Source organism: Pristiophorus japonicus, chromosome 9 (assembly GCF_044704955.1).
Source record: "Pristiophorus japonicus isolate sPriJap1 chromosome 9, sPriJap1.hap1, whole genome shotgun sequence".
In the NCBI taxonomy this organism is placed as follows: Eukaryota; Metazoa; Chordata; class Chondrichthyes; family Pristiophoridae; genus Pristiophorus; species Pristiophorus japonicus.
The window spans coordinates 162819270-162846236 of NC_091985.1; the positions used below are offsets into that span (position 1 = coordinate 162819270).

The following is a 26967-nucleotide window of genomic DNA, read 5'->3' on the forward strand; positions in this document are numbered from 1 at the left end:
TGGGCGGCTCTGTTGGGCAAAGGGAGGGCCGGCCCCGGGAGCGGCCTGGGTCACAGGCCGGGAACTGGGGCACTGAGGGCGGCCCGAGCGGACGCACCTCCCCGGTCAATGGGATCGTGACCCCGGTTAATGGGACCGTGACCCCGGTTAATGGGACCCTGAACCCAGTTAACGGGACCGTGACTACGGTTAATGGGACTCGGACCATGGTTAATGGGACCGGACCATGGTTAATGCGACCGTGACGCCGGTTAATGGGACCCTGACCCCGGTTAATGGGACTCGGACCATGGTTAATGCGACCATGACCATGGTTAATGGGACCCTGACACCGGTTAATGGGACTCTGACCCCAATAATATAAGTAGCTCGAAGGGATGAATCGCCTCCTCCTGCTCCTGCAATGGCCTCCTATTTACCTTTTGTAACAGGCTCGAGGGTGTGAATGGCCTCATCCTGTTCCTAATAGATGGACTCGAGGGTCTGAATGACTTCCTGTTCCTTTGTAACAGGCTGGAGGGGCTGAACATCGCCCACCAGTTGATAATGCAACAGGCTCGAGGGGCCGAATGGCTTCACCTTGTTCCTGTGTGACTTGCTCGAGGGCTGAATGGCCCCCTTCTGTTCCTATGTAATAGGCTCGAGGGATAGAATGGTCTCCTCCTGTTCATAATGTTAAAAGCTTTGTGGCTGAATGGCCTCCTCTGGTTTTTGTGTAACAGGCTGGTGGTGCAGAATGGCATCCTCGCATTCCTGTGTAACAGGCTCCAGGGTATGGATGTCCTCCTCCTGTTCTTAATGATAAAGGCACGAGGGCTGCTGCTGTATGTTACAGGTTTGAGGGGCAACATAACCTCAATCTGCTCCTGTGTAACAGGCTTGAGGTTCTAAATGGCCTCCTTCTGCTCAGGTTTGCGGGGCAGAATTGCCTCATCCTATTACTGTGTAACAGGCTTTATGTCTGAATGGCCTCCTTCTGTTTCTCTCTAACATGCTCGGGAGCTGAATGGACTCCTCCTGTTCCTAATGGTAAAGGCTCTGGGGCTGAATGCCTTCTGTTCAAACGTAACAAGCTCCATGGGCAAAATGGCCACATCCTGTTCCAAAAGAAAGTGCTCCAGGGGATGTATGGCCTTCTACTGTTCCCATGTAACAGGCTGCAGGGGATGAATGGCCTTCTCCTGTTCCCAAGTAACAGGCTCCAGGGGATGAATGGCCTTCTACTGTTCCCATGTAACAGGCTCCAGGGGATGAATGGCCTTCTCCTGTTCCCATGTAACAAGCTCCAGGGGATGAATGGCCTTCTCCTGTTCCCATGTAACAGGCTCCAGGGGATGTATGGCCTTCTACTGTTCCCATGTAACAAGCTCCAGGGGATGAATGGCCTTCTCCTGTTCCCATGTAACAGGCTCCAGGGGATGCATGGCCTTCTCCTGTTCCCATGTAACAATCTCAAGGGACTGAATGTTCTCTTGTTCCTCTGCAAGATGCTCTATGGGCTGACTGCCCTTCTCCTGGACCTAATGTAACAGTCACAAGGGGCTGAATGAGCTCCTCCTCTTTCTCTGTGACAGGATGAAGGAGCTGATTGGCCACCTCCTGTTGTTGTGCAATTGATGCATTGGGCAGAATGGCCACAACACTTTCCTATGTAACATGCTCATGGTGGTTGGATGGCCTCCTGTGGTTCCTAATGATAGGCTGAAAGGCTTCCTCCTGTTCATGTGTAACAAGCTCGAGAGGTAGAATGACCTGATCATGTTTCTGTGTAACAAACTCGAGTGGATGGATGGCAGCTCCTGTTCTTACAACACAGGGTCGAGGGGCTGAATGGCCTTCTCCTGTTTCTATGTAAGTTTCCCGAGGCCCTCAACGGCTTATTTTTGTTTCTTATTTAACATGCTTAAGGGGCTGAAGGGCTTCCTCCTAATCATGTGTTAGAAGCCCGTACAGGCTGAATGGCATCCTCCTGTACCTATGTATCAGGCTCGTGGGGCTGAATTGCCATCTCCTATTCCTATGATAGCAGGGATGAGGAACTTCAGTTACGTGGATTGACAGGTGAAGCTGGTGTTAATCTCCTTTCTCCTTAGAGCTCAAAATGCTGAGAGGAGATTTGAGAGTGGTATTCAAAATCATGAGGCGTCTATACAGAGTAGAGGAAAATTGGTCCAGTTGGTGGAAGGGTCGAGAACCAGAGGACAGAGATTTAATGTGATTGGCAAAAGAACCAAAGGCGACATAAGGGAACACTTTGTAACACAGCGAGTGGTTAGAATCCGGAATGCACTGCCAGAAAGGATGGTGGAGGCAGACTTAATCATGGCTTTCAAAAGAGAATTTGATATAAACATGAAGGAAAATAAATTGCATGGCTAGGGCAAAGGGTGGGGGAGTAGAGCAGGCTGAAATGCTCTTGCAGAGAGCAGGCAAGGGATCGATGGGCCGAATGGCCTCCTTCTGTGCTTTAACCATTCTATGATTCTATGTTACATGCTTGAGTAACTGAATGGCCTACACTAATTCTGTGTATTAGCCTTTTATGGCTGAATGGCCTCATCCTGTTTCCTTTAACAGGCTAGAAGGAGCTGAATGGCCACCTCCAATTCCATGGTAACAGGCTTGAGGGTCTGATGGCCTGCTCGTGTTTCTATATTACATGCTCAAGGGGAAGCATGGCTTTCTCCTGTTCCTATGTAACAGGCTCCGGAGGATGAATGGCCTCCTTTATACATGTGTAACGGACGCCAGGGGATGAGTGGACACCACAAGTTCCTCAATAACATCATCATCATAGGCGGTTCCTCGAATGAAGATGACTAGCTTCCACACACGAAGGAATGAGTTCGCAGATGTTTCAATGAAGGAAACATAGAAACATAGAAAATAGGTGCAGGAGTAGGCCATTCGGCCCTTCGAGCCTGCACCACCATTCAATAAGATCATGGCTGATCATTCACCTCAGTACCCCTTTCCTGCTTTCTCGCCATACCCCTTGATCCCTTTAGCCATAAGGGCCTTATCTAACTCCCTCTTGAATATATCCAATAAACTGGCATCAACACTCTCTGCAGTAGGGAATTCCACAGGTTAACAACTCTCTGAGTGAAGAGGATTCTCCTCATCTCAGTCCTAAATGGCCTACTCCTTATCCTAAGACTTCGTCCCCTGGTTCTGGACTTCCCCAACATCGGGAACAATCTGCCCGCATCTAACCTGTCCCATCCCGTCAGAATCTTGTATGTTTCTATGAGATCCCCTCGCATCCTTCTAAACTCCAATGTATAAAGGCCCAGTTGATCCAGTCTCTCCTCATATGTCAGTCCAGCCATCCCGGGAATCAGTCTGGTGAGCCTTCGCTGCACTCCCTCAATAGCAAGAACATCCTTCCTCAGATTAGGAGACCAAAACCGAACACAATATTCCAGGTGAGGCTTCACCAAGGCCCTGTACAATTGCAGTAAGACCTCCCTGCTCCTATACTGAAATTCCCTCGCTATGAAGGCCAACATACCATTTGCCTTCTTTACCGCCCGCTGTACCTGTATGCCAACTTTCAATGACTGATGAACCATGACACCCAGGTCTCATTGCACCTCCCCTTTTCCTAATCTGCCATCATCCAGATAATATTCTGTCTTTGCGTTTTTGCCCCCAAAGTGGATAAGCTCACATTTATCCAGATTATACTGCATCTGCCATGTATTTGCCCACTCACCTAACCTGTGTAAGTCACCCTGCAGCCTCTTAGCGTCCCCCTCATAGTTCACACCACCACCCAGTTTAGTGTCATCTGCAAACTTGGAGATATTACACTCAATTCCTTCATCCAAATAATTGATGTATATTGTAAAGAGCTGGGGTCCCAGCACTGAGCCCTGTGGCACTCCACTCGTGACTGCCTGCCATTATGAAAATAACCCGTTTATTCCGACTCTCTGCTTCCTGTCTGCCAATCAGTTCTCTACGCTCTTCAGCATATTATACCTAATACAATGTGCTTCGATTTTGCACACCAATCTCTTGTGTGGGACTTTGTCAAAAGCCTTTTGAAAGTCCAAATACACCACATCCACTGGTTCTCCCTTATCCACTCTACTAATTACATCCTCAAAAAATTCCAGAAGATTTGTCAAGCTTGATTTCCCATTCATAAATCCATGCTGACTTGGAATGATCCTGTCATTGCTTTCCAAATGCGCTGCTATTTCATCCTTAATAATTGATTCCAACATTTTCCCCACCACTGATGTCAGGCTAACCGGTCTATAATTACCCGCTTTCTCTCTCCCTCCCTTTTTAAAAAGTGGTGTTAGATTAGCTGCCCTCCAGTCCATAGGAACTGATCCCGAGTCGATAGACTGTTGGAAAATGATCACCAATGCATCCACTATTTCTATGGCCACTTCCTTAAGCACTCTGGGATGCAGACTATCAGGCCCAGGGGATTTATCGGCCTTCTATCGCATCAATTTCCATAACACAATTTCCCACCTAATAAGAATATCCTTCAGTACCTCCTTCTCACTAGACCCTCGGTCCCCTAGTACTTCCGGAAGGTTATTTGTGTCTTCCTTCATGAAGACAGAACCAAAGTATTTGTTCAATTGGTCTGCCATTTCTTTGTTCCCCATTATAAATTCACCTGAATCCGACTGCAAGGGACCTACGTTTGTCTTCACTAATCTTTTTCTCTTCATATGTCTATAGAAGCTTTTGCAGTCAGTTTTTTTGTTCCCGGCAAGCTTCTACTCGTACTTTATTTTCCACCTCTTAATTAAACCCTTTGTCCTCCTCTGCTGAACTCTAAATTTCTCCCAGTCCTCAGGTTTGCTGCTTTTTCTGACCAATTTATATGCCTCTTCCTTGGATTTAACACTATCCTTAATTTCCCTTGTTGGCCACGATTGATTCACCTTCCCCGTTTTATTTTTACTCCAGACAGGGATGTACAATTGCTGAATTTCATCCATGTGATCTTTAAATGTTTGCCATTGCCTATCCACTGGCAACTCTTTAAGTATCATTTGCCAGTCTATTCTAACTAATGCATGCGTCAAACCATCAAAGTTACCTTTCCTTAAGTTCAGGACCCTAGTTTCTGAATAAACTGTATCACTCTCCATCCTAATAAAGAATTCTACCATGTTATGGTCACTCTTCCCCAAGGAGTCTCACACAACAAGATTGCTAATTAATCCTTTCTCATTACACATCACCCAGTCTAGGATGGCCAGCTCCCTGGTTGGTTCCTCGACATATTGGTCGAGAAAACCATCCTTAATACATGCCAGGAAATCCTCCTCCACCGCATTGCCAACAGTTTGGTTAGCCCAATCAATATGTAGATTAAAGTCACCCATGATAACTGCTGTATCTTTATTGCATGCATCCCTAATTTCTTGTTTTGATGCTGTCCCCAAACTTACTACTACTGTTTGGTGGTCAGTACACAACTCCCACTAGCGTTTTCTGCCCCTTGGTATTCCGCAGCTCCACCCATACTGATTCCACATCATTCAAGCTAATGTCCTTTCTTACTATTGCATTAATTTACTCTTTAACCAGCAAAGCCATCCCGCCTCCTTTTCCTTTCTGTTTTTCCTTCCTAAATGTTGAATATCCCTGGATGTTGAGTTCCCAGCCTTGGTCACCCTGGAGCCATGTCTCTGTGATGCCAATGACATCATACCCGTTAACTACTATCTGTGCAGTTAATTCCTCCATCTTATTCCGAATACTCCTCACATTGAGGCACAAAGCCTTCAGGCTTGTCTTTCTAACACACTTTGCCCCTTTAGAATTTTGCTGTAATGTGGCCCTTTTTGCTTTTTGCCTTGGGTTTCTCTGCCCTCCACTTTTACTTTTCTTCTTTCTATCTTTCACTTCTGCTCCCATTCTACTTCCCTCTGTCTCCCTGCATAGGTTCCCATCCCCCTGCCATATTAGTTTAACTCCTCCCGAACAGCACTAGCAAACACTCCCCCGAGGACATTGCTTCCAGTCCTGCCCAGGTGCAGACCATCAGGTTTGTACTGGTCCCACCTCACCCAGAACCGGTTCCAAAGTCCCAGGAATTTGAATCCCTCCCAGCTGCACCACTCCTCAAGCCACGTATTCATCTGAGCTATCCTGCAATTCCTACTCTGACAAGCATGTGGCACTGGTAGCAATCCTGAGATTGCTACTTTTGAGGTCCAACTCTTTAATTTAGCTCCTAGCTCCCTAAATTCGTCTTGTAGGACATCATATCATTGGTACCTATATGCACCATGACAACTGGCTGTTCACCCTCCCTTTTCAGAATACCCTGCACCCGCTCCGAGACATCCTTGACCCTTGCACCAGGGAGGCAACATACCATCCTGGAGTCTTGGTTGCTGCCGCAGAAACGTCTATCTATTCCCCTTACAATTGAATCCCCTATCACTATAGCTCTGCCTCTCTTTTTTCTGCCCTCCTGTGCAGCAGATCCAGCTACGGTGCCATGAACTTTGATGCTGCTGCCCTCCCCTGGTGAGTCATCCCCCCCCAACAGTACCCAAAGAGGTGTAGCTGTTTTGCAGTGGGATGACTGCAGGGGACCCCTGCACTACCTTCCTTGTACTGCTCTTCCTGTTGGTCATTCATTCCCTATCTGACTGTGTACCCTTTTCCTGCAGCAAGACCAACTCACTAAACGTGCTATTCACATCATAGGCGGGAGTCGAGAGAGGCAGCGGCCTATAAAAGGCTCAGCAGTCCGGGGAGCATCGAGAGAGGCGGGAGTCGAGAGAGGCAGCGGCCTATAAAAGGCTCAGCAGTCCGGGGAGCGTCGAGAGAGGCGGGAGTCGAGAGAGGCAGCGGCCTATAAAAGGCTCAGCAGTCCGGGGAGCGTCGTGAGAGGCGGGAGTCGAGAGAGGCAGCGGCCTATAAAAGGCTCAGCAGTCCGGGGAGCGTCGAGAGAGGCGGGAGTCGAGAGAGGCAGCGGCCTATAAAAGGCTCAGCAGTCCGGGGAGCGTCGAGAGAGGCGGGAGTCGAGAGAGGCAGCGGCCTATAAAAGGCTCAGCAGTCCGGGGAGCGTCGTGAGAGGCGGGAGTCGAGAGAGGCAGCGGCCTATAAAAGGCTCAGCAGTCCGGGGAGCGTCGAGAGAGGCGGGAGTCGAGAGAGGCAGCGGCCTATAAAAGGCTCAGCAGTCCGGATACCGGTGCAGCTCCAGCTGGGAGAGAAGGCAAAAAAGAAGTAGAAAGAAATCAAAAGGTGACGTCACAGCCAACGTGGGAAGTGATTGGCTGCTGATTGGTGAGTAGTTTTTCTTTTTCTTTATTAGTCAGTAACTTTTAACATTGTTGTCGCCAATTTAAGTGTATCTAAGGGTTAAGTCATGGCAGGAGAGCTCGGTCATGTGATATGCTCCTCCTGTACCATGTGGGAACTCGGGGACAACACCAGTGTCCCTGACGACTACACGTGCGGGAAGTGTATCCACCTCCGGCTCCTGACGGTCCGCGTTGCGGAGTTGGAGCTGAGGGTGGATTCACTCTGGAGCATCCACGATGCTGAGAATGACGTGAGTAGCACGTGGAGCGAGTTGGTCTTACCGCAGGAGAAGGGTCCACAGCCAGCGAGGGAATGGAAGACCAGCAGGAAGAGTAGTGCAAGGAAGGTAGTGCAGGGGTCCCCTGTGGTCATCCCCCTGCAAAACAGATACACTGCTTTGAGTACTGTTGAGGGGGATGACTCATCAGGAGAGGGCAGCAGCAGCCAAGTTCATGGCACCGTGGCTGGCTCTGTTGCACAGGAGGGCAGGAAAAAGAGTGGGGGAGCGATAGTGATAGGGGATTCAATTGTAAGGGGAATAGATAGGCGTTTCTGCGGCCGCAACCGAGACTCCAGGATGGTATGTTGCCTCCCTGGTGCAAGGGTCAAGGATGTCTCGGAGCGGGTGCAGGACATTCTAAAAAGGGAGGGAGAACAGCCAGTTGTCGTGGTGCACATTGGTACCAACGACATAGGTAAAAAAAGGGATGAGGTTCTACGAAATGAATTTAAGGAGCTAGGAGCTAAATTAAAAAGTAGGACCTCAAAAGTAGTAATCTCGGGATTGCTACCAGTGCCACGTGCTAGTCAGAGTAGGAATCGCAGGATAGCTCAGATGAATACGTGGCTTGAGCAATGGTGCAGCAGGGAGGGATTCAAATTCCTGGGGCATTGGAACCGGTTCTGGGAGAGGTGGGACCAGTACAATCCGGACAGTCTGCACCTGGGCAGAATCGGAACCAATGTCCTCGGGGGAGTGTTTGCTAGTGCTGTTGGGGAGGAGTTAAACTAATATGGCAGGGGGATGGGAACCAATGCAGGGAGATAGAGGGAAACAAAAAGGAGGCAAAAGCAAAAGACAGAAAGGAGATGAGTAAAAGTGGAGGGCAGAGAAACCCAAGGCAAAGAACAAAAAGGGCCATTGTACAGCAAATTCTAAAAGGACAGAGGGTGTTAAAAAAACAAGCCTAAAGGCTTTGTGTCTTAATGCAAGGAGTATCCGCAATAAGGTGGATGAATTAACTGTGCAAATAGATGTTAACAAATATGATGTGATTGGGATTACGGAGACGTGGCTCCAGGATGATCAGGGCTGGGAACTCAACATCCAGGGGTATTCAACATTCAGGAAGGATAGAATAAAAGGAAAAGGAGGTGGGGTAGCATTACTGGTTAAGGAGGAGATTAAGGCAATAGTTAGGAAGGACATTAGGTTGGATGATGTGGAATCTATATGGGTAGAGCTACAGAACACCAAAGGGCAAAAAACGTTAGTGGGAGTTGTGTACAGACCTCCAAACAGTAGTAGTGATGTTCGGGAGGGCATCAAACAGGAAATTAGGGGTGCATGCAATAAAGGTGCAGCAGTTATAATGGGTGACTTTAATATGCACATAGATTGGGCTAACCAAACTGGAAGCAATACGGTGGAGGAGGATTTCCTGGAGTGCATAAGGGATGGTTTTTTAGACCAATATGTCGAGGAACCAACTAGGGGGGAGGCCATCTTAGACTGGGTGTTATGTAATGAGAGAGGATTAATTAGCAATCTCGTTGTGCGAGGCCCCTTGGGGAAGAGTGACCATAATATGGTGGAATTCTGCATTAGGATGTAGAATGAAACAGTTAATTCAGAGACCATGGTCCAGAACTTAAAGAAGGCTAACTTTGAAGGAATGAGGCGTGAATTGGCTGGGATGGATTGGCGAATGATACTTAAGGGGTTGACTGTGGATGGGCAATGGCAGACATTTAGAGACCGCATGGATGAACTACAACAATTGTACATTCCTGTCTGGCATAAAAATAAAAAAGGGAAGGTGGCTCAACCGTGGCTATCAAGGGAAATCAGGGATAGTATTAAAGCCAAGGCATACAAATTGGCCAGAAATAGCAGCGAACCTGGGGACTGGGAGAAATTTAGAACTCAGCAGAGGAGGACAAAGGGTTTGATTAGGGCAGGGAAAATGGAGTATGAGAAGAAGCTTGCAGGGAACATTAAGACGGATTGCAAAACTTTCTATAGATATGTAAAGAGAAAAAGGTTAGTAAAGACAAACGTAGGTCCCCTGCAGTCAGAATCAGGGGAAGTCATAACGGGGAACAAAGAAATGGCGGACCAATTGAACAAGTACTTTGGTTCGGTATTCACGAAGGAGGACACGAACAACCTTCCGGTTATAAAAGGGGTCGGGGGGTCTAGTAAGGAGGAGGAACTGAGGGAAATCCTTATTAGCCGGGAAATTGTGTTGGGGAAATTGATGGGATTGAAGGCCGATAAATCCCCAGGGCCTGATGGACTGCATCCCAGAGTACTTAAGGAGGTGGCCTTGGAAATAGTGGATGCATTGACAGTCATTTTCCAACATTCCATTGACTCTGGATCAGTTCCTATAGAGTGGAGGGTAGCCAATGTAACCCCACTTTTTAAAAAAGGAGGGAGAGAGAAAACAGGGAATTATAGACCGGTCAGCCTGACATCGGTAGTGGGTAAAATGATGGAATCAATTATTAAGGATGTCATAGCAGTGCATTTGGAAAGAGGTGACATGATAGGTCCAAGTCAGCATGGATTTGTGAAAGGGAAATCATGCTTGAAAAATCTTCTGGAATTTTTTGAGGATGTTTCCAGTAGAGTGGACAAGGGAGAACCAGTTGATATTTGGACTTTCAGAAGGCGTTCGACAAGGTCCCACACAAGAGATTGATGTGCAAAGTTAGAGCACATGGGATTGGGGGTAGTGTACTGACATGGATTGAGAACTGGTTGTCAGACAGGAAGCAAAGAGTAGGAGTAAATGGGTACTTTTCAGAATGGCAGGCAGTGACTAGTGGGGTGCCTCAAGGTTCTGTGCTGGGGCCCCAGCTGTTTACACTGTACATTAATGATTTAGATGAGGGGATTAAATATAGTATCTCCAAATTTGCGGATGACACTAAGTTGGGTGGCAGTGTGAGCTGCGAGGAGGATGCTGTGAGGCTGCAGAGCGACTTGGATAGGTTAGGTGAGTGGGCAAATGCATGGCAGATGAAGTATAATGTGGATAAATGTGAGGTTATCCACTTTGGTGGTAAAAACAGAGAGACAGACTATTATCTGAATGGTGACAGATTAGGAAAAGGGGAGGTGCAAAGAGACCTGGGTGTCGTGGTACATCAGTCATTGAAGGTTGGCATGCAGGTGCAGCAGGCGGTTAAGAAAGCAAATGGCATGTTGGCCTTCATAGCAAGGGGATTTGAGTACAGGGGCAGGGAGGTGTTGCTACAGTTGTACAGGGCTTTGGTGAGGCCACACCTGGAGTATTGTGTACAGTTTTGGTCTCCTAACCTGAGGAAGGACATTCTTGCTATTGAGGGAGTGCAGCGAAGGTTCACCAGACTGATTCCCGGGATGGCGGGACTGACCTATCAAGAAAGACTGGATCAACTCGGCTTGTATTCACTGGAGTTCAGAAGAATGAGAGGGGACCTCATCGGAACATTTAAAATTCTGATGGGGTTAGACAGGTTAGATGCAGGAAGAATGTTCCCAATGTTGGGGAAGTCCAGAACCAGAGGTCACAGTCTAAGGATAAGGGGTAAGCCATTTAGGACCGAGATGCGGAGGAACTTCTTCACCCAGAGAGTGGTGAACCTGTGGAATTCTCTACCACAGAAAGTTGTTGAGGCCAATTCACTAAATATATTCAAAAAGGAGTTAGATGAGGTCCTTACTACTAGGGGGATCAAGGGGTATGGCGAGAAAGCAGGAATGGGGTACTGAAGTTGAATGTTCAGCCATGAACTCATTGAATGGCGGTGCAGGCTAGAAGGGCCGAATGGCCTACTCCTGCACCTATTTTCTATGTTTCTATGTTTCTATGTTCTCAGCATCGTGCATGCTCCAGAGTAAATCCATGTGCAGCTCCAGTGCCACAATGCGGTCCGTCAGGAGCTGCAGCTGTATGCACCGGAAGCGTCCCTGACTTTCCACATAGTACAGGAGGAGCATAACACGTGTCTGAGCTCTCCTGCCATGACTTAACCCCTTGAATTACTTAATTTGGCAACAACAAGGCTAAAAGTTGACTTACTGATAAAGAAAAGAAAAATAAAAACTACTTACCAATCACCAGCCAATCACTTGCCCCCTTGGCTATGATGTCACCTTTCGATTTTTTTTCTACTTCTTTTTTGCCTCCCTGCTGCAGCTGCAGCCACTGGCCTCCAACGACGAACTGCTGCTGGGCCTTTATCGGCCTCTCCTCCGACCTCCCGACGATGCTGCTTCCCACTGGCCTCTGACGATGAACTGCTGCTGGGCCTTTATCGGCCTCTCCTCCGACCTCCCGATGACACTGCTACCTGCTGGCCTCATCTCGGTCCTCAATGGCTTACCCGTTATCCTTAGACTGTGTCCTCTGGTTCTGGACTTCCCCAACATCGGGAACATTCTTCCTGCATCTAACCTATCCAGTCCCCTCAGAATTTTATATGTTTCTATGAGATCCCCTCTTTTCCTTCTAAAATTTAGTGAATACAGGCCCAGTCGATCCAGTCTCTCCTCATATGTCAGTCCTGCCATCCCGGAAATCAGTCTGGTGATCCTTCGCTGCACTCCCTCAATAGCAAGGACCCGATATTCCAGTCCTGAACTCCAGGATTGGAAGATGCCTGTGTGTGGATTTTTTTTTTAACGTGTGCTGACCATTGCACATCAGCCACTACACGGGCTTGACAGAGCTAGGCCTTTATCCAGTGGCAAGGATTAACCAGGACGATTGGAGACCTGCGTCCTATATAACATCCTCGCGGCTGAATGCCATCCTCCTGTTGCTATGCAACAGGCTCAAGTGGTTGAATAGCCTTGTCCTGTTCCTAATATAACAGAATCGATGGGCTGATTTGCCTTCTGCTGTTCCTATATAACAGGTGCTGAATAGCCTCCTGCTGTATCTGTGTAACAGTCTCGAAATGCTGAGTGACCCACTAATGGGCTGAATGGGCATTTACAGTTCCTATGTAAGAGACTCGAGGGGCTGAATGTCGTCCTTCTGTTGCTGTTTAACTGCGGGTTGAACATGTAGACATCGAGATCCGATTATTGAATACGTATATATATGTGTGCAGGGAAAAAAATGAATGAAGCTTCCTCGTAACACGGGCAGTCATTAACCATTTTGAATGAGAGCGGAATAGAAACACAAAGAACAGAGTATAAATCTGGAGGGGTTGTAATTGATGACCTAATTCAAGAATTTGAAATTGTGGCTAGCAATAAACCTGATTGGATATTTGAAGAGACCATTCAGAGAGATACAGAACAATAAAAATTGACAACGCGGCCAATGAACCAATCACAATCATTGCCTTCACCCATCCTTCATTAGCATAGGGCTGTGGGCGGAATGTGGGGCTGCCTATATAATGCGAGCTCGGAGCAGGGTTTACGTCAATCTGCACAGGACTGAATGAGACAATGGTTGACAACAAGAAACCATTTGCCAGAAGACCAGAAAGTTGGTAGAGGGATATGGAAGCTGAACGTGAAACTGTTGACTCCGAAAAACCTGGAGGAACTCAAGAGGGATTACAAAGGTTGGAGAACAGTAAAACCCCTCTGTGATTCCCCGATGCACTGGTGGGAAACAATCAATACAAACATCAAGAGGTTCTTCATCCTCAAAGGTGTTCAGGAGACAGAGGGAATTGTCCCAACTCCAGAAGAGCATGCAAAACCTACTCCTGTTGCAGTCGATGGGGGTCGATGTCGCGGAGGAACTCGAAGAGGTGAAGGGCCAGCAAGCCTCGTTCTTTACCTCAGAGTCCTCCAAAATCATTTTCCGCTCCAGAGTCCGCTCCGTTGAGCAGGATGAGACGTGTTCGCGTTTCTTCTTCCAAAAGGTACACAGGGGGAGTTCTGTGATCACCAGCCTAAAGGAAGAAGACGGTTCTGTGACGTTTTCGCAGCCTGACATGCTGAGGATCAGCAAATCCTTCTATGCCGGGCTGTATGGCGTCAAGCCCACAGACCGCGCGGCCTCCCAGTCGTTCCTGCCGTCTATCACGGAGGTCCTAGACGACAGCGAGCCGGAGAGTTTGGACCACCCGTTAACTCTGGACAAGCTGACAAAGGCCGTCAGGTTCTCCGAGGCGAATAAAACCCCCGGAAGCGACGGCTCACTGGTCGAGTTTTGTATTCGGCTCTGTGGGACTGGATGGTCCCAGACCTGCTGGAAGTGTACGAGAGTATGCTTCTGGCCGGCAGCATGACAGAATCAATGAGGAAAGGCATCATCACCCTCATTTACAAGCAGAAGGGGAGAGGGAGGAAATCAAAAACTGGTGGCCCATTTCGCTGCTCAATGTGGACTACAAGATCCTATCAAGGGTCATCGCAAACAGGGTCAAGTCTGCTCTTGAACTGGTGATCCACCCGGACCAGATCTGCGCTGTCCCCGGCAGGAAGATCTCTGATAGCCTCGCGTTACTCAGGGATACGATCACCTACGTGCGGGACAGGGGGGTGGACACCTGGTTAATCAGCTTAGACCAGGAGAAGGTCTTTGACAGGATATCGCACACGTACCTGATGGATGTGCTCTCCAAAATGGGGTTTGGGGAGGGTTTCAGCAATTGGATCCAACTGCTCTACTGCGCAGTTCTAATCAACGGGTGGGAAACTGAAAGCTTTCCGATCAGATCTGGAGTCAGGCAAGGCTGTCCTCTCTCGTCTGTCTTGTTTGTGTGTTGTATCGAGCCCTTTGCCGGGTCCATCAGGAAGGATGCGGGCATTAGAAGGGTGACGATCCCAGGCAGCAGAGGCGCTCAGGTCAAGATCTCCCTGTACATGGACGACATCGCCATCTTTTGCTCGGTTCCGCAGTCGGTTTGCAGATTGCTCACAATCTGCGACCAGTTTGAACTGGCCTCGGGAGCGAAGGTCAATCGCAGCAAAAGCAAGGCCATGCTCTTTGGCAACTGGACCGACCGATCCTTTATTCCCTTCACCGTTAAGCCAGATTACCTGAAGGTGTTGGGAATATGGTTCGGAGCAGACGGGGCGTGCGCCAAAAACTGGGAAGAGCGTATTGCCAAAGTGAAGCAAAAACTGGAATGGTGGAAGCTGTGCTTCCTTTACATGGCAGGAAAGAACCTGGTCATCAGGAGTGGAGGTGCTCTCAGGGTTGTATGTGGCATAGGTCTGGCCCATCCCTCGCTCCTGTCCCGCGGCAGTCACCCGGGCCGTCTTCCACTTTGTCTGGAGGTCCAAAATGGACTGTGTCCACAGAGACACAATGTACAAATCTCTGGACAGTGGAGGAAAGGATGTTCCGAACGTGGCCCTCATCCTGATGGCCACCTTTGTGTGCGGCTGCATCAAGCTGTGCACAGACCCCTGGTACGCAAACACCAAGTGTCACTACGTGCTGAGGTTCTACCTGTCCCCGGTGTTGCGAAGGATGGGTCTGGCCATGCTGCCACGAAACGCCCCCACCAGTTGGACCATGCCTGTCCACCTGTCCTTCATGGAAAAGTTTTTCACAAAAAACCCCTTTGACCACAAGGCCATAAAACAGTGGTCAGCACGTAAGGTCATGGACACCCTACGAAAGAAAGAGAGGGTGGACCCAGTCGGGAGGTTCCTCGAGCAGACTGTGGAACTCATTTGGCAGAACGTCTCATCGCCAGAGCTTTCACACAAGCACCAAGACATAGCTTGGTTGGCGGTGAGGAGGGCCCTACCCGTCAGAGCGTTCATGCACAGCCAGGGTTGAAGAGACACGGCACGGTGCCCCCGAGTCGGCTGTGGTGCAGACGAGACTGTCACCCACCTCCTTCAGGATTGTGCCTTTGCAAGGCAGGTCTGGAAAGAGATGCAGTGGTGCTGTCGAGGTTCATCCCGAGCAGCTCCGTAACACAGGACTCTGTGCTCTACGGGCTGTTCCCAGGGACACACACCAAGACAGACATCACCTGCTGCTGGAGGGCCATCAACTCGGTCAAAGACGCTCTTTGGTCTTGCCGAAACTTGCTGGTCTTCCAGAGCAAGGAGAGGTCCACGTCTGCTTGTTGCAGACTGGCGCAATCCAAGATCCAGGACTACGTGCTGAGGGACGCACTAAAAATTGGTGCAGCCGCCGCAAAGGCACGGTGGGGAAGGGCCACAGTTTAAAGCCCTTCCACCACGGTAAACCCAGGGGCTGGTATCAGTATAAAACTCCCCTCGGGCTGCGATGGTAAACCTTTTGTATATATAGAGCACCATGATCTGCAAACACCTATGTAGTGCCATGTATAATGCAAGTTCTGTTGCGTAATGTGTGTTGGAAAGAAATGTAACTGTACCCCCACTGTGTACCGTATGGTGACACATGTAATGTAACTTGATGAACGTACCACAATGCATTCTGGATTGTATGAATTGTACCTTGAGATGTAAAGTAAAGAAATTTATTGAACGGAACTGCGGTCGGCTTCCAAATGTAATGTATGGAATTGCTGACCGCATCCAAATGTACTGAACTGCTTTCTAATGTATTGTGCAAATTTTTATATGAATAAAGCATATTTGAAATTTAAAAAAAGACAAGAAACCAGTTGGCAAGAAAGGCGCCAAGAAAACAATCAAGAAAACACCAGCGAAGAGCGGCAAGAAGCGCAGAAGGTCGAGGAAGGAGAGTTACTCCATCTACATCTACGAAGTGATGAAACAGGTTCATCCCGACACCGGCATCTTCTCCAAGGCCGTGGGTGTCATGAACTCGTTTGTGAACGATATTTTCAAGCGCATCGCGGGTGATGCTTCCCGCCTGGCCCATTACTACAAGCGGCAAACTATCAGCTCCCGGGAGATCCAGACCGCCGTGCGCCTGCTGCTGCCCGGGGAGTTGGCCAAGCACGCCGTGTCGGAAGGGACAAAGGTGGTGACCAAGTACACCAGCTCCAAGTAAAACTGCTCATTTTCCTGAGAACAAACCCCAAACACAACGGCTCTTTTTAGAGCCACCCACAACCTCTCTGAAAGAGCTGCACAAATGCATCTGCCTTTAGATTCCATTCACTGTTAATATTTCTGGAACATGTTTGACAACATTTGAAGTTATATCTGTAGATATAGTTTTGAATTTTCAGATAAGTGTTTTTACTGTGCGGTTCGACCTCAGAGTCGCTGTTTAATTTCCCGCTCTAAACAGCAAACACTCCCTGTTGCTCTTTCGCTTTGCTCTCAGAGTCGTTCATTCACAGCGCGGCCGACGAATTAGAAGCTTGTTTCAGGGTGAGACTCAGACTTCAGCCACCTCATTCTCTCTCACGCCCTTTTCAATTTAAAAGAAAATTCTAGTTCGGGGTCAATCCGTTTATTAACCAGGGACTCCCGAGTGTAACAACTCAGAATGGGAATTCTTACACAGTCCAGAACAGGGTCAGTTTGAACACTCTGTCCCTCTTCTCTTTTCACAGAAGACTCCCAGTTCTGGTCTCACTCCCACAGCAGCTCCTGTGAAAAGAAGTTCACTTTTACAAAGATTGAGCTGGAATGTATGTGTCCCGTTACAGAATCAGTGGGAAATGACTCCCGCCCGTTACAGACAGTTTGAAACTGAACCTAAATGTAATCCTGATTTTAACAGCCTGGAAGTTGCAAGGGGAATATGGAATAAGATAAAAGGAGACAAAAAGTGTTTTGAAATATTTGGCTAATGGTGAAGATACTAACATAATCCGCAATGTTAACAATTATTGGCGGGATTTTTGAATTTCTAAACCGGCAGAGGACTGACTGTTGAGGACAGTAATTTCCGCCCTACATTCATTGGTGGGCTAAGCAGATTGTGATTGGACATCGGAAACGACCAATGAAATGCACCACCGACCGACCAATCACAAGTTTGCCCCCTGCATCCCTCCAGAAAGGTATAAGAGGGGTAGAAATGGGAGGAGTTTCTCATTCTTTCTCTGAACGTGTGGATTATGGAAATGTCTGGGAGACTGTCAAACTCATCTGGCAGAACATCTCATCGCCAGAGCTTTCACACAAGCACCAAGACATAGCTTGGTTGGCGGTGAGGAGGGCCCTACCCGTCAGTTCCTTCATGCACAGCCGGGGTTTCAGAGACACGGCACTCTGCCCCCGAATTGGCTTTGGTGCGGATGAGACAGTCATCCATCTCCTTTGGGATTGCCCCTTTGCAAGGCAGGTCTGAATGGAGATGCAGTGGTTGCTGTCGAGGTTCATCCCTAGCAGCTCCGTAACACAGGACTCTGTGCTCTACGGGCTGTTCCCAGGGACACACACCGAGACAGACATCATCTGCTGCTGGAGGGCCATCAACTCGGTGAAAGACGCACTTTGGTCTTGCCGAAACTTGCTGGTCTTCCAGCGCAAGGAGAAATCCACGTCTGCGTGTTCCAGATCCAGGATTTCGTGCTGAGGGACGCACTAAAAATTGGTGCAGTCGCCGCAAAGGCACGGTGGGGACGGACCACAGTTTACAGCCCTTCTGCCACGATAAACTCAGGGGCTGGAATCAGTATAAAACTCCCCTCGGGCTGTCCTTGTAAACTTTTTGTATACACAGAGCACCGTGACCTGAAAAAACCTATGTAGTGCCATGTATAATGCAAGTTCTGTTTAGTAATGTATGTTGCAAAGAAATGTAACTGTACCCTCACCCATTCTGTGTACCGTATAATGCCACTAGTAAATTAATTTGATGACTGTATTACAATGTATCCTGGATTGTACTGAAATGTACCTCTAAATATAAAGCAAGCAAATGAATTGAACGGAACTGCCGTTAGCATCCCAATGTATTGTATGGAATTGCTGACCGCATCCAAATGTACTGAACTGCTTTCCAATGTATTGTGCAAATTTTTATATGAATAAAGTATATTTTGAAATTTTTAAAAAAAGGAAAAACCGGTGGTATAGCTCGGGCCAAGGCCATGTCTCGCTGCTCCTGGGCCAGACTGCAGTTCCCTGTGGGCCGCATTCACAGGCTCCTGCGAAAGGGGAATTACGCTGAGCATGTGGGTGCCGGAGCCCCGATCTACATGGCTGACCGCTGAAATCCTGGAACTGGCCGGAAACGCTGCCCGCGACAACAAGAATACCCGCATCATCCCCAGACACCTGCAGCTGGCCATCCGCAACGACGAGGAGCTCAACAGATTGCTGGGAGGGGTGACCATCGCTCAGAGCGGGGTGTTGCCGAATATCCTCTCTCACTATGTTTACTTGGAGCTGGTGCACTTGGTCACCACCTTTGTCCCTTCCGACACGGCGTGCTTGGCCAACTCCCCGGGCAACAGCAGGCGCACTGCGGTCTGGATCTCCCGGGAGCTGATGGTGCGGCGCTTGTTGTAATGGGCTGTGCTGCTGCCGAAGAAAACCACCAGTTCGTCCAAGAGCAAGTAGAGCGGACATTTACTCTAATAATCCAAAGGCTCTTTTCAGAGCCACCCACTCTATCTGTGAAAGGGCTGCTTATTGTCTTATCGATCACAATTATCTCAGATCAAATTTATCATGTTGGTTCCTAAATTTTACGTTGAAATCCATTTGCCACAATTTTGCCCATTGATGTTAACTGGCAATATTACATTGTGACGTCATGGTTTCACTTATACTGCCGACAATGCCTGATGCTGACAGATTCAAAGTAAACCCTCTTTTACATAAGGGAAACTGACTGTTGGAAGCTAAAACAAATACTGAGATTAGAAATAGACAGGTACAGAGCAAAATGATGCCACCATGATGGGAAGTGCCGGGTATAGAATAGAGCCCACATTTACATACCAGCCATGGACAGATACAGAGTAAAACACACACTTATATACCAGGCATTGAAAGATAGTGAAACCACACGCAATTAGCAGAAATTGACAGGTACACAATAAAATCCACACTCTTATATCAGACACAGACAGAGACAGAGATAAGCCACATTCAGATGGCAGAGAAGGACAAATACAGAGTGAAATCCACACTCCCGTACCAGACACCAATATGTTTTCTATATTTATCTGTCAATGGACCAGATAGTGAAAGTGGCAGAATCTGTCCTACACTGAAACTGCACGAGATTGAAAGTGGCAGTGTCCCTCCGACACTCGCCTGGCAATCAGAATCTGTCACATAGTGTCAGAGAATGACAGAGGCAGCATCAGTCCAGTACTCACCTCTCATAGTTATCCACTTTCAAAGCTGCTAACCACCTTAATACCTCCTCTCTTACTATGTTTATTTCATCTTATTTTTCACACTTCTTCTCCTCGATATGTCATGCATGTATTGCCCGTCTCTTTTGTGAAAACAGATGCAAAGTATTCATTCAGAACCATACCCACATCTTCTGCCTCCACATATAGATTACCATCATGGTCTCTAATAGGCCCTACCATTTCTTTAGTTACCTTTTCAATCTTAATATATTTATAAAACATATTTGAAGTTACCTGCCAATAATTTTTCATGCTCTCTCTTTGCTTTCCTAATATCCTTTTTAATTTCACCCCTGGACTTTCTATACTCCCTTTTTCTCTTTATCCTACCCTGTATGTCCCTCGACATCCAGGGGGCTCTAGATTTGTAGGTTGGGAGTTCAGAGGCCGAGAGGTCGGGGGGCCTCAGAGGCCGGTGAGTTCGGGAGGCCACAGAGGTCGGTGAGGTGAGTTGGTAAGTAGCTTTCTTTTCTCTATTTCTTTTTAAGTAGATTTTAAACTAGTTAAGGCTAACTAGAGGGATGGCAGTGCAGCTCAGTCCCGTGGAGTGCACATCCTGCGGCATGTGCGATGACCTGGACGCTTCGTGTAGCCTAGATAACCATGTGTGCAAGGGGTGTCTCCAGCTTCAACTGCTCGAGCTCCATGTTTTGGAGCTTGAGCAGCGGGTGGAGTCAATACGGTGCATCCACGAGGCTGAGAACTATGTGGATAGCACATTTCAGGAGGTGGTCACCCTGCAGCTTAAAGGCGTGCAGGTAGAGGGGAAGTGGTTGATCACCAGTCATAGTAAGTGTGCTAGGCAGGTAGCGCATTAGTCCCCCCATGAGTCCATCTCGCTTTCAAACCGATATTCACTTCTGAGTCTCGGTAAGGACGATGCTCCCTCTGGAGAGTGCAGCCAGAGCCAATTCCAAGACACCACGGGTGGCTCAGCTGCACAGGGGGAGGGACAAAAATTTAAAAAGAGCCCTAGTGATAGGAGATTCTATAGTTAGGGGAACAGCCAGCTGTTTCTGCAGCCGTAGATGTGACTCCGAAATGGTTGTGTGCCTCCCTGCTGCCAGGGCTAAGGATGTCTCAGAGTGGATGCAGGGCATCCTGGGGAGGTGGGGGGCGGGTGGTGGGGGGAGAGTAAAAATCTAGAGTTCGTGGTCTATATCGGGACCAACGACATAGGTAAAATGAGGGATGAGATCATACAGGAAGTGTTCAGGCAGCTAGGAAGAAAATTATAGGGTACGACCTCAAAGGCAGTAATCTACGGGTTACTACCAGTGCCCCATTCTTATGAGTATAAGAATAGAAGGATAGAGAGGATGAACACGTGGCTGGAAAATTGGTGTAGGAGGGAGGGCTTTAAATTCTTGACGCATTGGAACCGCTTCTGGGGGAGATGGGACCTGTACAAACCGGACGGGATGCACCTCAACATTGCCGGGACCCATACCCTCGTGGGGAGTTTTGCTAGTGCTGTTGGGGAGAGTTTAAACTAGCTTGGCAGGGGGACAGGAACCTGAGAACGAATTCAAAAGGGAAGGAAATAAAGCAGAAATTCGATAGCAAGAATCTAGAAAGCGAATCTGTAAGACAGAGGAAACAGGGCTTAGTAAGTAGTAAGCAAGGAGGTCTTCCTGTGCTGAATGGTATATACTTTAATGCAAGGAATATAGCGAATAAGGCGGATGAGCTCAGAGCACAGGTAGACACTTGGGAGTATGACGTTATAGCCATTACAGAAACATGGCTGAAAGAGCGGCAGGTTTGGCAGATCAATATTCCTGGCTACAGGATTTTTAGACAAGATAGACAGGGGGTTAAAAAGTGGGGTGGGGTTGTGGTACTGATTAAATAAACTATTACAGCGGTGAGGAGGGATGATATGTTAGAGGAATCATCAAATGAGGCCATATGGGTCGAATTGAAAAATAATAAAGGGGTGATCACATTGCTGGGCGTGTATTATAGACCCCCAAACAGTGGAAGGGAGATAGAAGAGCAAATATGTCAGCAAATTGCTGTGAAGTCCAAAAACCATAGGGTATTAATAGTAGGGGATTTTAACTATCCAAATATTGATTGGGACAAATTTAGTGTGAAGGGTAGAGAGGGTGCAGAATTCTTGATATGCATTCAAGAGAACTTTTTTAGTCAGCATGGAGCAAGCCCAACACGAGAGCGGGCAGTCTTGGATTTAATTTTGGGGAATGAAGCAGGGCAGGTTGAAGGGGTATTAGTGGGAGAATACTTGGGTGTCAGTGACCATAATTCAGTCAGATTCAAGTTAGTTATGGATAAGGACAAGAATAGGCCTGGAATAAAAGTTCCGAATTGGGAAAATGCTAATATTGCTAAGTTAAGGAGTGATTTGGCCATAGTGGACTGGAAACAGCTACTTGTGGGTAAATCCGTGTCAGAACAGTGAGAGGCATTCAAGGAGGAGATCCAGAAGGCTCAGGTCAAACATGTGCCCTTAAAGAAAAAAGCTGGGAAAAATAATTCTAGAGCCCCCTGGGTGTCTAGGGACTTACAGGGGAGGATTAAGAAAAAAAGGGACGCTTATGTCATATACCACTGGCTAAATACTTTAGAATCTTTCGAGGAATATTGAAAATTAAGAGGCCAAATTAAAAAGGATATTAGGAATACTAAGAGAGAGCACGAGAAATTCTTGGCCAGTAAATTTAAGGAGACCCCTAAGATGTTCTATAAATATATTAAGATTAAGAGGGTAACTAAAGAAAGGGTAGGGCCTATTAGATACCATGAGGGTAATCTTTGTATGGAGGCGGAAGATGTTGGTAGGGATCTCAATGAATACTTTGCATCTGTTTTCACAAAGGAAAGAGATAATGCAGGTACTACTATCAAGGAGGTGTGTGATATTCTGGTCAAATAAATATAGTGAGAGAGGAAGTATTAAGGGGTTTAGCAGCTTTGAAAGTAGATAAGTCCCCAGGCCTGGATGAAATGCATCCCAGGCTGTTGAGCGAAGTAAAAGAGGAAATAGCAGAGGTCTTGAGCATAATTTTCCAGTCCTCTTTGGATCTGGGCATGGTGCCGGAGGATTGGAGGACTGCTAATGTAGTACCTTTGTTTAAGAAGGGAGACGAGATAGGAAGAGTAATTACAATGGTGGGAAAATTATTGGAAAAAATCCTGGAAAGCAGGATAAATCTGCATTTGGAAAGGCAGGGAATAATTAGGGACAGTCAGCACGGATTTGTTAAGGGAAGATCATATTTGACTAATCTGATTGAATTTTTTGAGGAGGTAACCAGAGGGTCGATGAGGGTAGTGCATAGGTGTATATGGACTTTAGCAAGGCCCCACATGGTAGGCTGGTCATGAAGGTGAAAGCCCATGGGATACAGGGGAAAGTGGCAAGTTGGATCCAAAATTGGCTTGCGGGTAGGAAGCAAAGAGTAATGATTGATGGATGTTTTTGTGAATGGAAGGATGTTTCCAGTGGATTCTGCAGGGCTCAGTACTGGGTCCCTTGCTTGTTTCTAGTATATATCAACGATTTAGATTTGAATATAGGGAGTATGATTAAGAAGTTTTCAGACAACACTAAAATTGACTGTGTGGTTGATAATGAAGAGGAAAGTCATGCGCTGCAGGAGGATATCAATCTACTGGTCAGATGGGCAGAGCAGTGGCAAATGGAATTTAATTCAGAGAAGTGTGAGGTGATGCACTTTGGGAGGGCTAATCAGGAAAGGGTATAAACATTAAGCGGTAGGCCACTAAATAGTGTAGATGTACAAAGGGACCTTGGAGTGCTTGTCCACAGATCCTTGAAAGTAGCAGGCCAGGTGGATAAGATGGTTAAGAAGGCATACGAAATGCTTGCCTTTATTGGCCGAGGCATAGAATATAAGAGCAGGGAGATTATGCTTAAATTGTGTAATACTTAGGTTAGGCCACAGCTGGAGTATTGTGTGCAGCTCTGGTCACCATATTATAGGAAGGACGTGATAGCACTAGAGAGGGTGCAGAGGACATATACTAGGATGCTGCCTGGAATGGAGAATCTTAGTTATAAGGACAGATTGGATAGGCTGGGTTTGTTCTCATTGGAACAGAGGAGGTTGAGAGGAGACCTCATTGAGGTGCACACAGTATTGAGGGGCCTGGACATAGTGACTAGTAAGGGTCTATTTCCATTGGTGATGGGGTCTATTACGAGGGGACATTGTTTTAAGGTGGTTGGTGGAAGTTTTAGAGGGGATTTGAGGGGGGCTTCTTTACGCAGAGGTTTGTGGGGATCTGAAACTTGCTGCCTGGAAGAGTGGTGGATGCAGAAACCCTCACCACTTTTAAGAGATGGTTGGATGGGCACTTAAAGTGCAGCAACCTGGTAATTGGGAATAGACTGGATGACCTTTTGTTGAACTGCACAAATATAATGGTAAGTACTGCAAGGAATAGAATATGACCGGGGTGATCTCTTGGACTGGTTTTGATCGCCTGGATGGGTCAGAGAGGAATTTTCCCAGATTTTCTCTCCCTAAATTGGCCTCTGGGTTTTTATCTGGTTTTTGCCTCTGCCAGGAGATCACATGGCTCTGGTTGGGGTGGAGTGTAGAATGTTTCAGTATAAGGGGTGTCACAGTTGTGTGAGGTGGGCAGGTTGGGCTGTGTGCTCTTTGCCTTTCCCTCATTGTTCATAGGTTTATCTGTAACCTTTAGGGCTGCTGACCAAGGGCCGTGCGACTCTTTTTCGGCTGACGTGGACATGATGGGCTGAAATGGCCTCATTCTGTGCTGTAAATTTCTATGTTTCTATGTTTCTAAATGGGTGGAAAAACCGAGGGCCAAGGCGAAGCCAAAATCAGCAAAGACCAAGCAAGCAGCACCCAAAAATTAAATAAAAAGGACAACTTTTAACATATGAACCCAAAGGCTCATCTCAGAGCCATCCACATCTTTCAGAAAAGAGCTGAAAAGAGCTGATCCTGGAATCAAATCACCCTGTCCCGGGGCTGGGCTCAGATTTCAGAAATAATTCATTGAAAATGAAGCCAGGATCCCTGGTGACTCACTGACATTGGCTGCACCCACCCTCCCCCAGTGTCTGCACCCACCCTCCTCCAGTGTCTGCACCCAGCCCTCCCCCAGTGTCTGCACCCACCCTTCCCAAGTGTCTGTACCCACCCTCTCCCAGTGTCTGCACCCACCCTCCTCCAGTGTCTGCACCCACCCTTCCCCAGTGTCTGCACCCACCCTCCCCCAGTGTCTGCACCCACCCTCCTCCAGTGTCTGCACCCACCCCTCCCCCAGTGTTTGCACCCACCACCCCCCACCCCGACCCAGTGTCTGCACCCACCCCTCCCCCAGTGTCTGCACCCACCCTCCCCCAGTGTTTGCACCCACCCCTTCCCCAGTGTCGGCACCACCCCCACCCCCCACCGACCCAGTATCTGAACCCAGCCCTCTCGAAGTGTCTGGAATAAAACACACAAAGAATGGGATTTCCGGCCCGGGACTCACTGTAACTGGGGTTCGACTCCAGTCTCAGGTCCTGGCCATTGTCATTTCACAGATTCACGGGGACAGTCTCTGAGACGGTGCCACTGGCGGAGATACCCCGCCTCACAACTCAAACTCCCAACACACAAAATTCTCCAAATCAGCTGGAATTAGGTATTTGTAAACTGCTGAACCTGTCTGTGAGGGGAAGTGTTGGGAGATGGAACAAGGTCTGAGATTGACAGGGAAGGAGCAGTTTTTAGGCGGGAATATTCGCGATTGTTCATTGTAACGGGACCTTATTTAAAAGCTTCTGATTCCTGGAAGCCTTGAATATGAATTCCGAGTCTGTAAGGATTTGTGCGGAGCGCCGTGTTTCTATTCTATTGTGGAGAAAAAGGTTTGAAAGTGACGGTTGCAGAAAGCTGGAGGTGGAGCTGGAAGATCAGAGGCCGCTCACTGCTCTGTTTGTGAATCTTGACTCTGTCTCCTCCCCTTCCCGCCTCTCTCACTCTGCGCTTTCTCAGTCAGGTCGGCTCCGGCTTCATAAAAAGGAGACAGGAGCAGTTCGTTCCAAGGTAGTTTGAGTGAAGAATCGTTATGTCTGGTCGAGCTAAAGGAGGGTCTGGAAGGAGATGCAGTGGTTGCTGTAGAGGTTCATCTCAAGCAGCTCTGTAACACAGGACTCTGCTCTGCGGACTATTTCAAGGGACACACACTGAGACAGACATCATCTGCTGCTGGAGAGCCATCAACTCGGTGAAAGATGCACTTTGATCTTCCCGAAACTTGCTGGTCTTCCAGAGCAAGGAGATATCCACGGCCGAGTGTTGCAGACTGGCGCAATCCAAGGTCCAGGAGTACGTGCTGAGGGACGCACTAAAGATTGGTGCAGTCGCCGCAAAGGCACATTGGGGAAGGGCCACAGTTTAAGGCCCTTCTGCCACGGTAAACCCAGGGGATGGAATCAGACCTCCCTCGGGCTGTAGTTACTAGTAACTTGTAAAGAAATGTAAATGTATCCCCATGTGGTCCGTGTATTGCATTCATCTGCATAGTGCTACATGTAACATGATTCATGATCGGTATTGAAATGTATCCTGGAATCTAATGTAAACCTGTTCTCATCTGCTCCATGTAATACCCTCATTTGCACAGTACTACATGTAACGTGATTTACGGATTGTACTAAACTGTACCTTGAAATTAAATGCACGCTAGTGCATTGTATGGAACTGCACCCAAACGAATTGTATGAAATTGCTGACTGCAAGTTACTGAGCTATTTTCCAGTGTATTGTGAAAATTTTACATGAATAAAGCATATTTTTGGGAAAAAAAGCTCTACAGCATTCTCTTGTTGGTCTTCGAAAGCAAGGAGATGTCCACAGCCGAGTGTTGCAGACTGGCGCAATCCAAGGTCCAGGAGTACATGCTGAGGGACGCACTAAAGATTGGTGCAGTCGCCGCAAAGATACGATGGGGAAGGGCCACAGTTTAAGGCCCTTCCGCCACGGTAAACCCAGGGGATGGAATCAGAACCCCTCGGGCTGTACTTGTTAATCTGCTTGTATACGTAGAGCACCATGTACTGAAAAACACCTGTGTTGTGCCATCGATAATGAAAGTCTCTGCACTGTTTAGTAACTTGTAAAGAAATATAAATGTATCCCCATTCATTCCGTGTACTGCTTTCATCTGCATAGTGCTACATGCAACGTGATTCGTGATTGATATTGAAATGTATCCTGGAATGTAATG

The 26967-nt window shown here is 47.8% G+C and overlaps 1 protein-coding gene across 1 annotated transcript; it reads left to right on the plus strand.

Moving 5' to 3' along the window:
* The first annotated feature begins 226 nt into the window (after positions 1 to 226).
* LOC139273950 (histone H2B 1.2-like) lies at positions 227 to 16451 on the plus strand. Its single transcript, XM_070891024.1, has 3 exons — positions 227 to 334; positions 13522 to 13746; positions 16074 to 16451. The coding sequence occupies exons 1-3, from the start codon at positions 227 to 229 to the stop codon at positions 16449 to 16451; spliced, it is 711 nt and encodes a 236-aa protein (XP_070747125.1).
* Positions 16452 to 26967: the final 10516 nt, after the last annotated feature.

Bases quoted from the DNA above. Each gene is read 5' to 3' on its own strand.
- LOC139273950 (XM_070891024.1), top strand. From the start codon at position 227: ATGGTTAATGCGACCGTGACGCCGGTTAATGGGACCCTGACCCCGGTT. The intron at 335-13,521 runs GTTAATGGGACT...TATGGCGTCAAG, and splicing joins TTAATGGGACCCTGACACCG to CCCACAGACCGCGCGGCCTC. The intron at 13,747-16,073 runs GTATGCTTCTGG...AAGCATATTTGA, and splicing joins CCTGCTGGAAGTGTACGAGA to AATTTAAAAAAAGACAAGAA.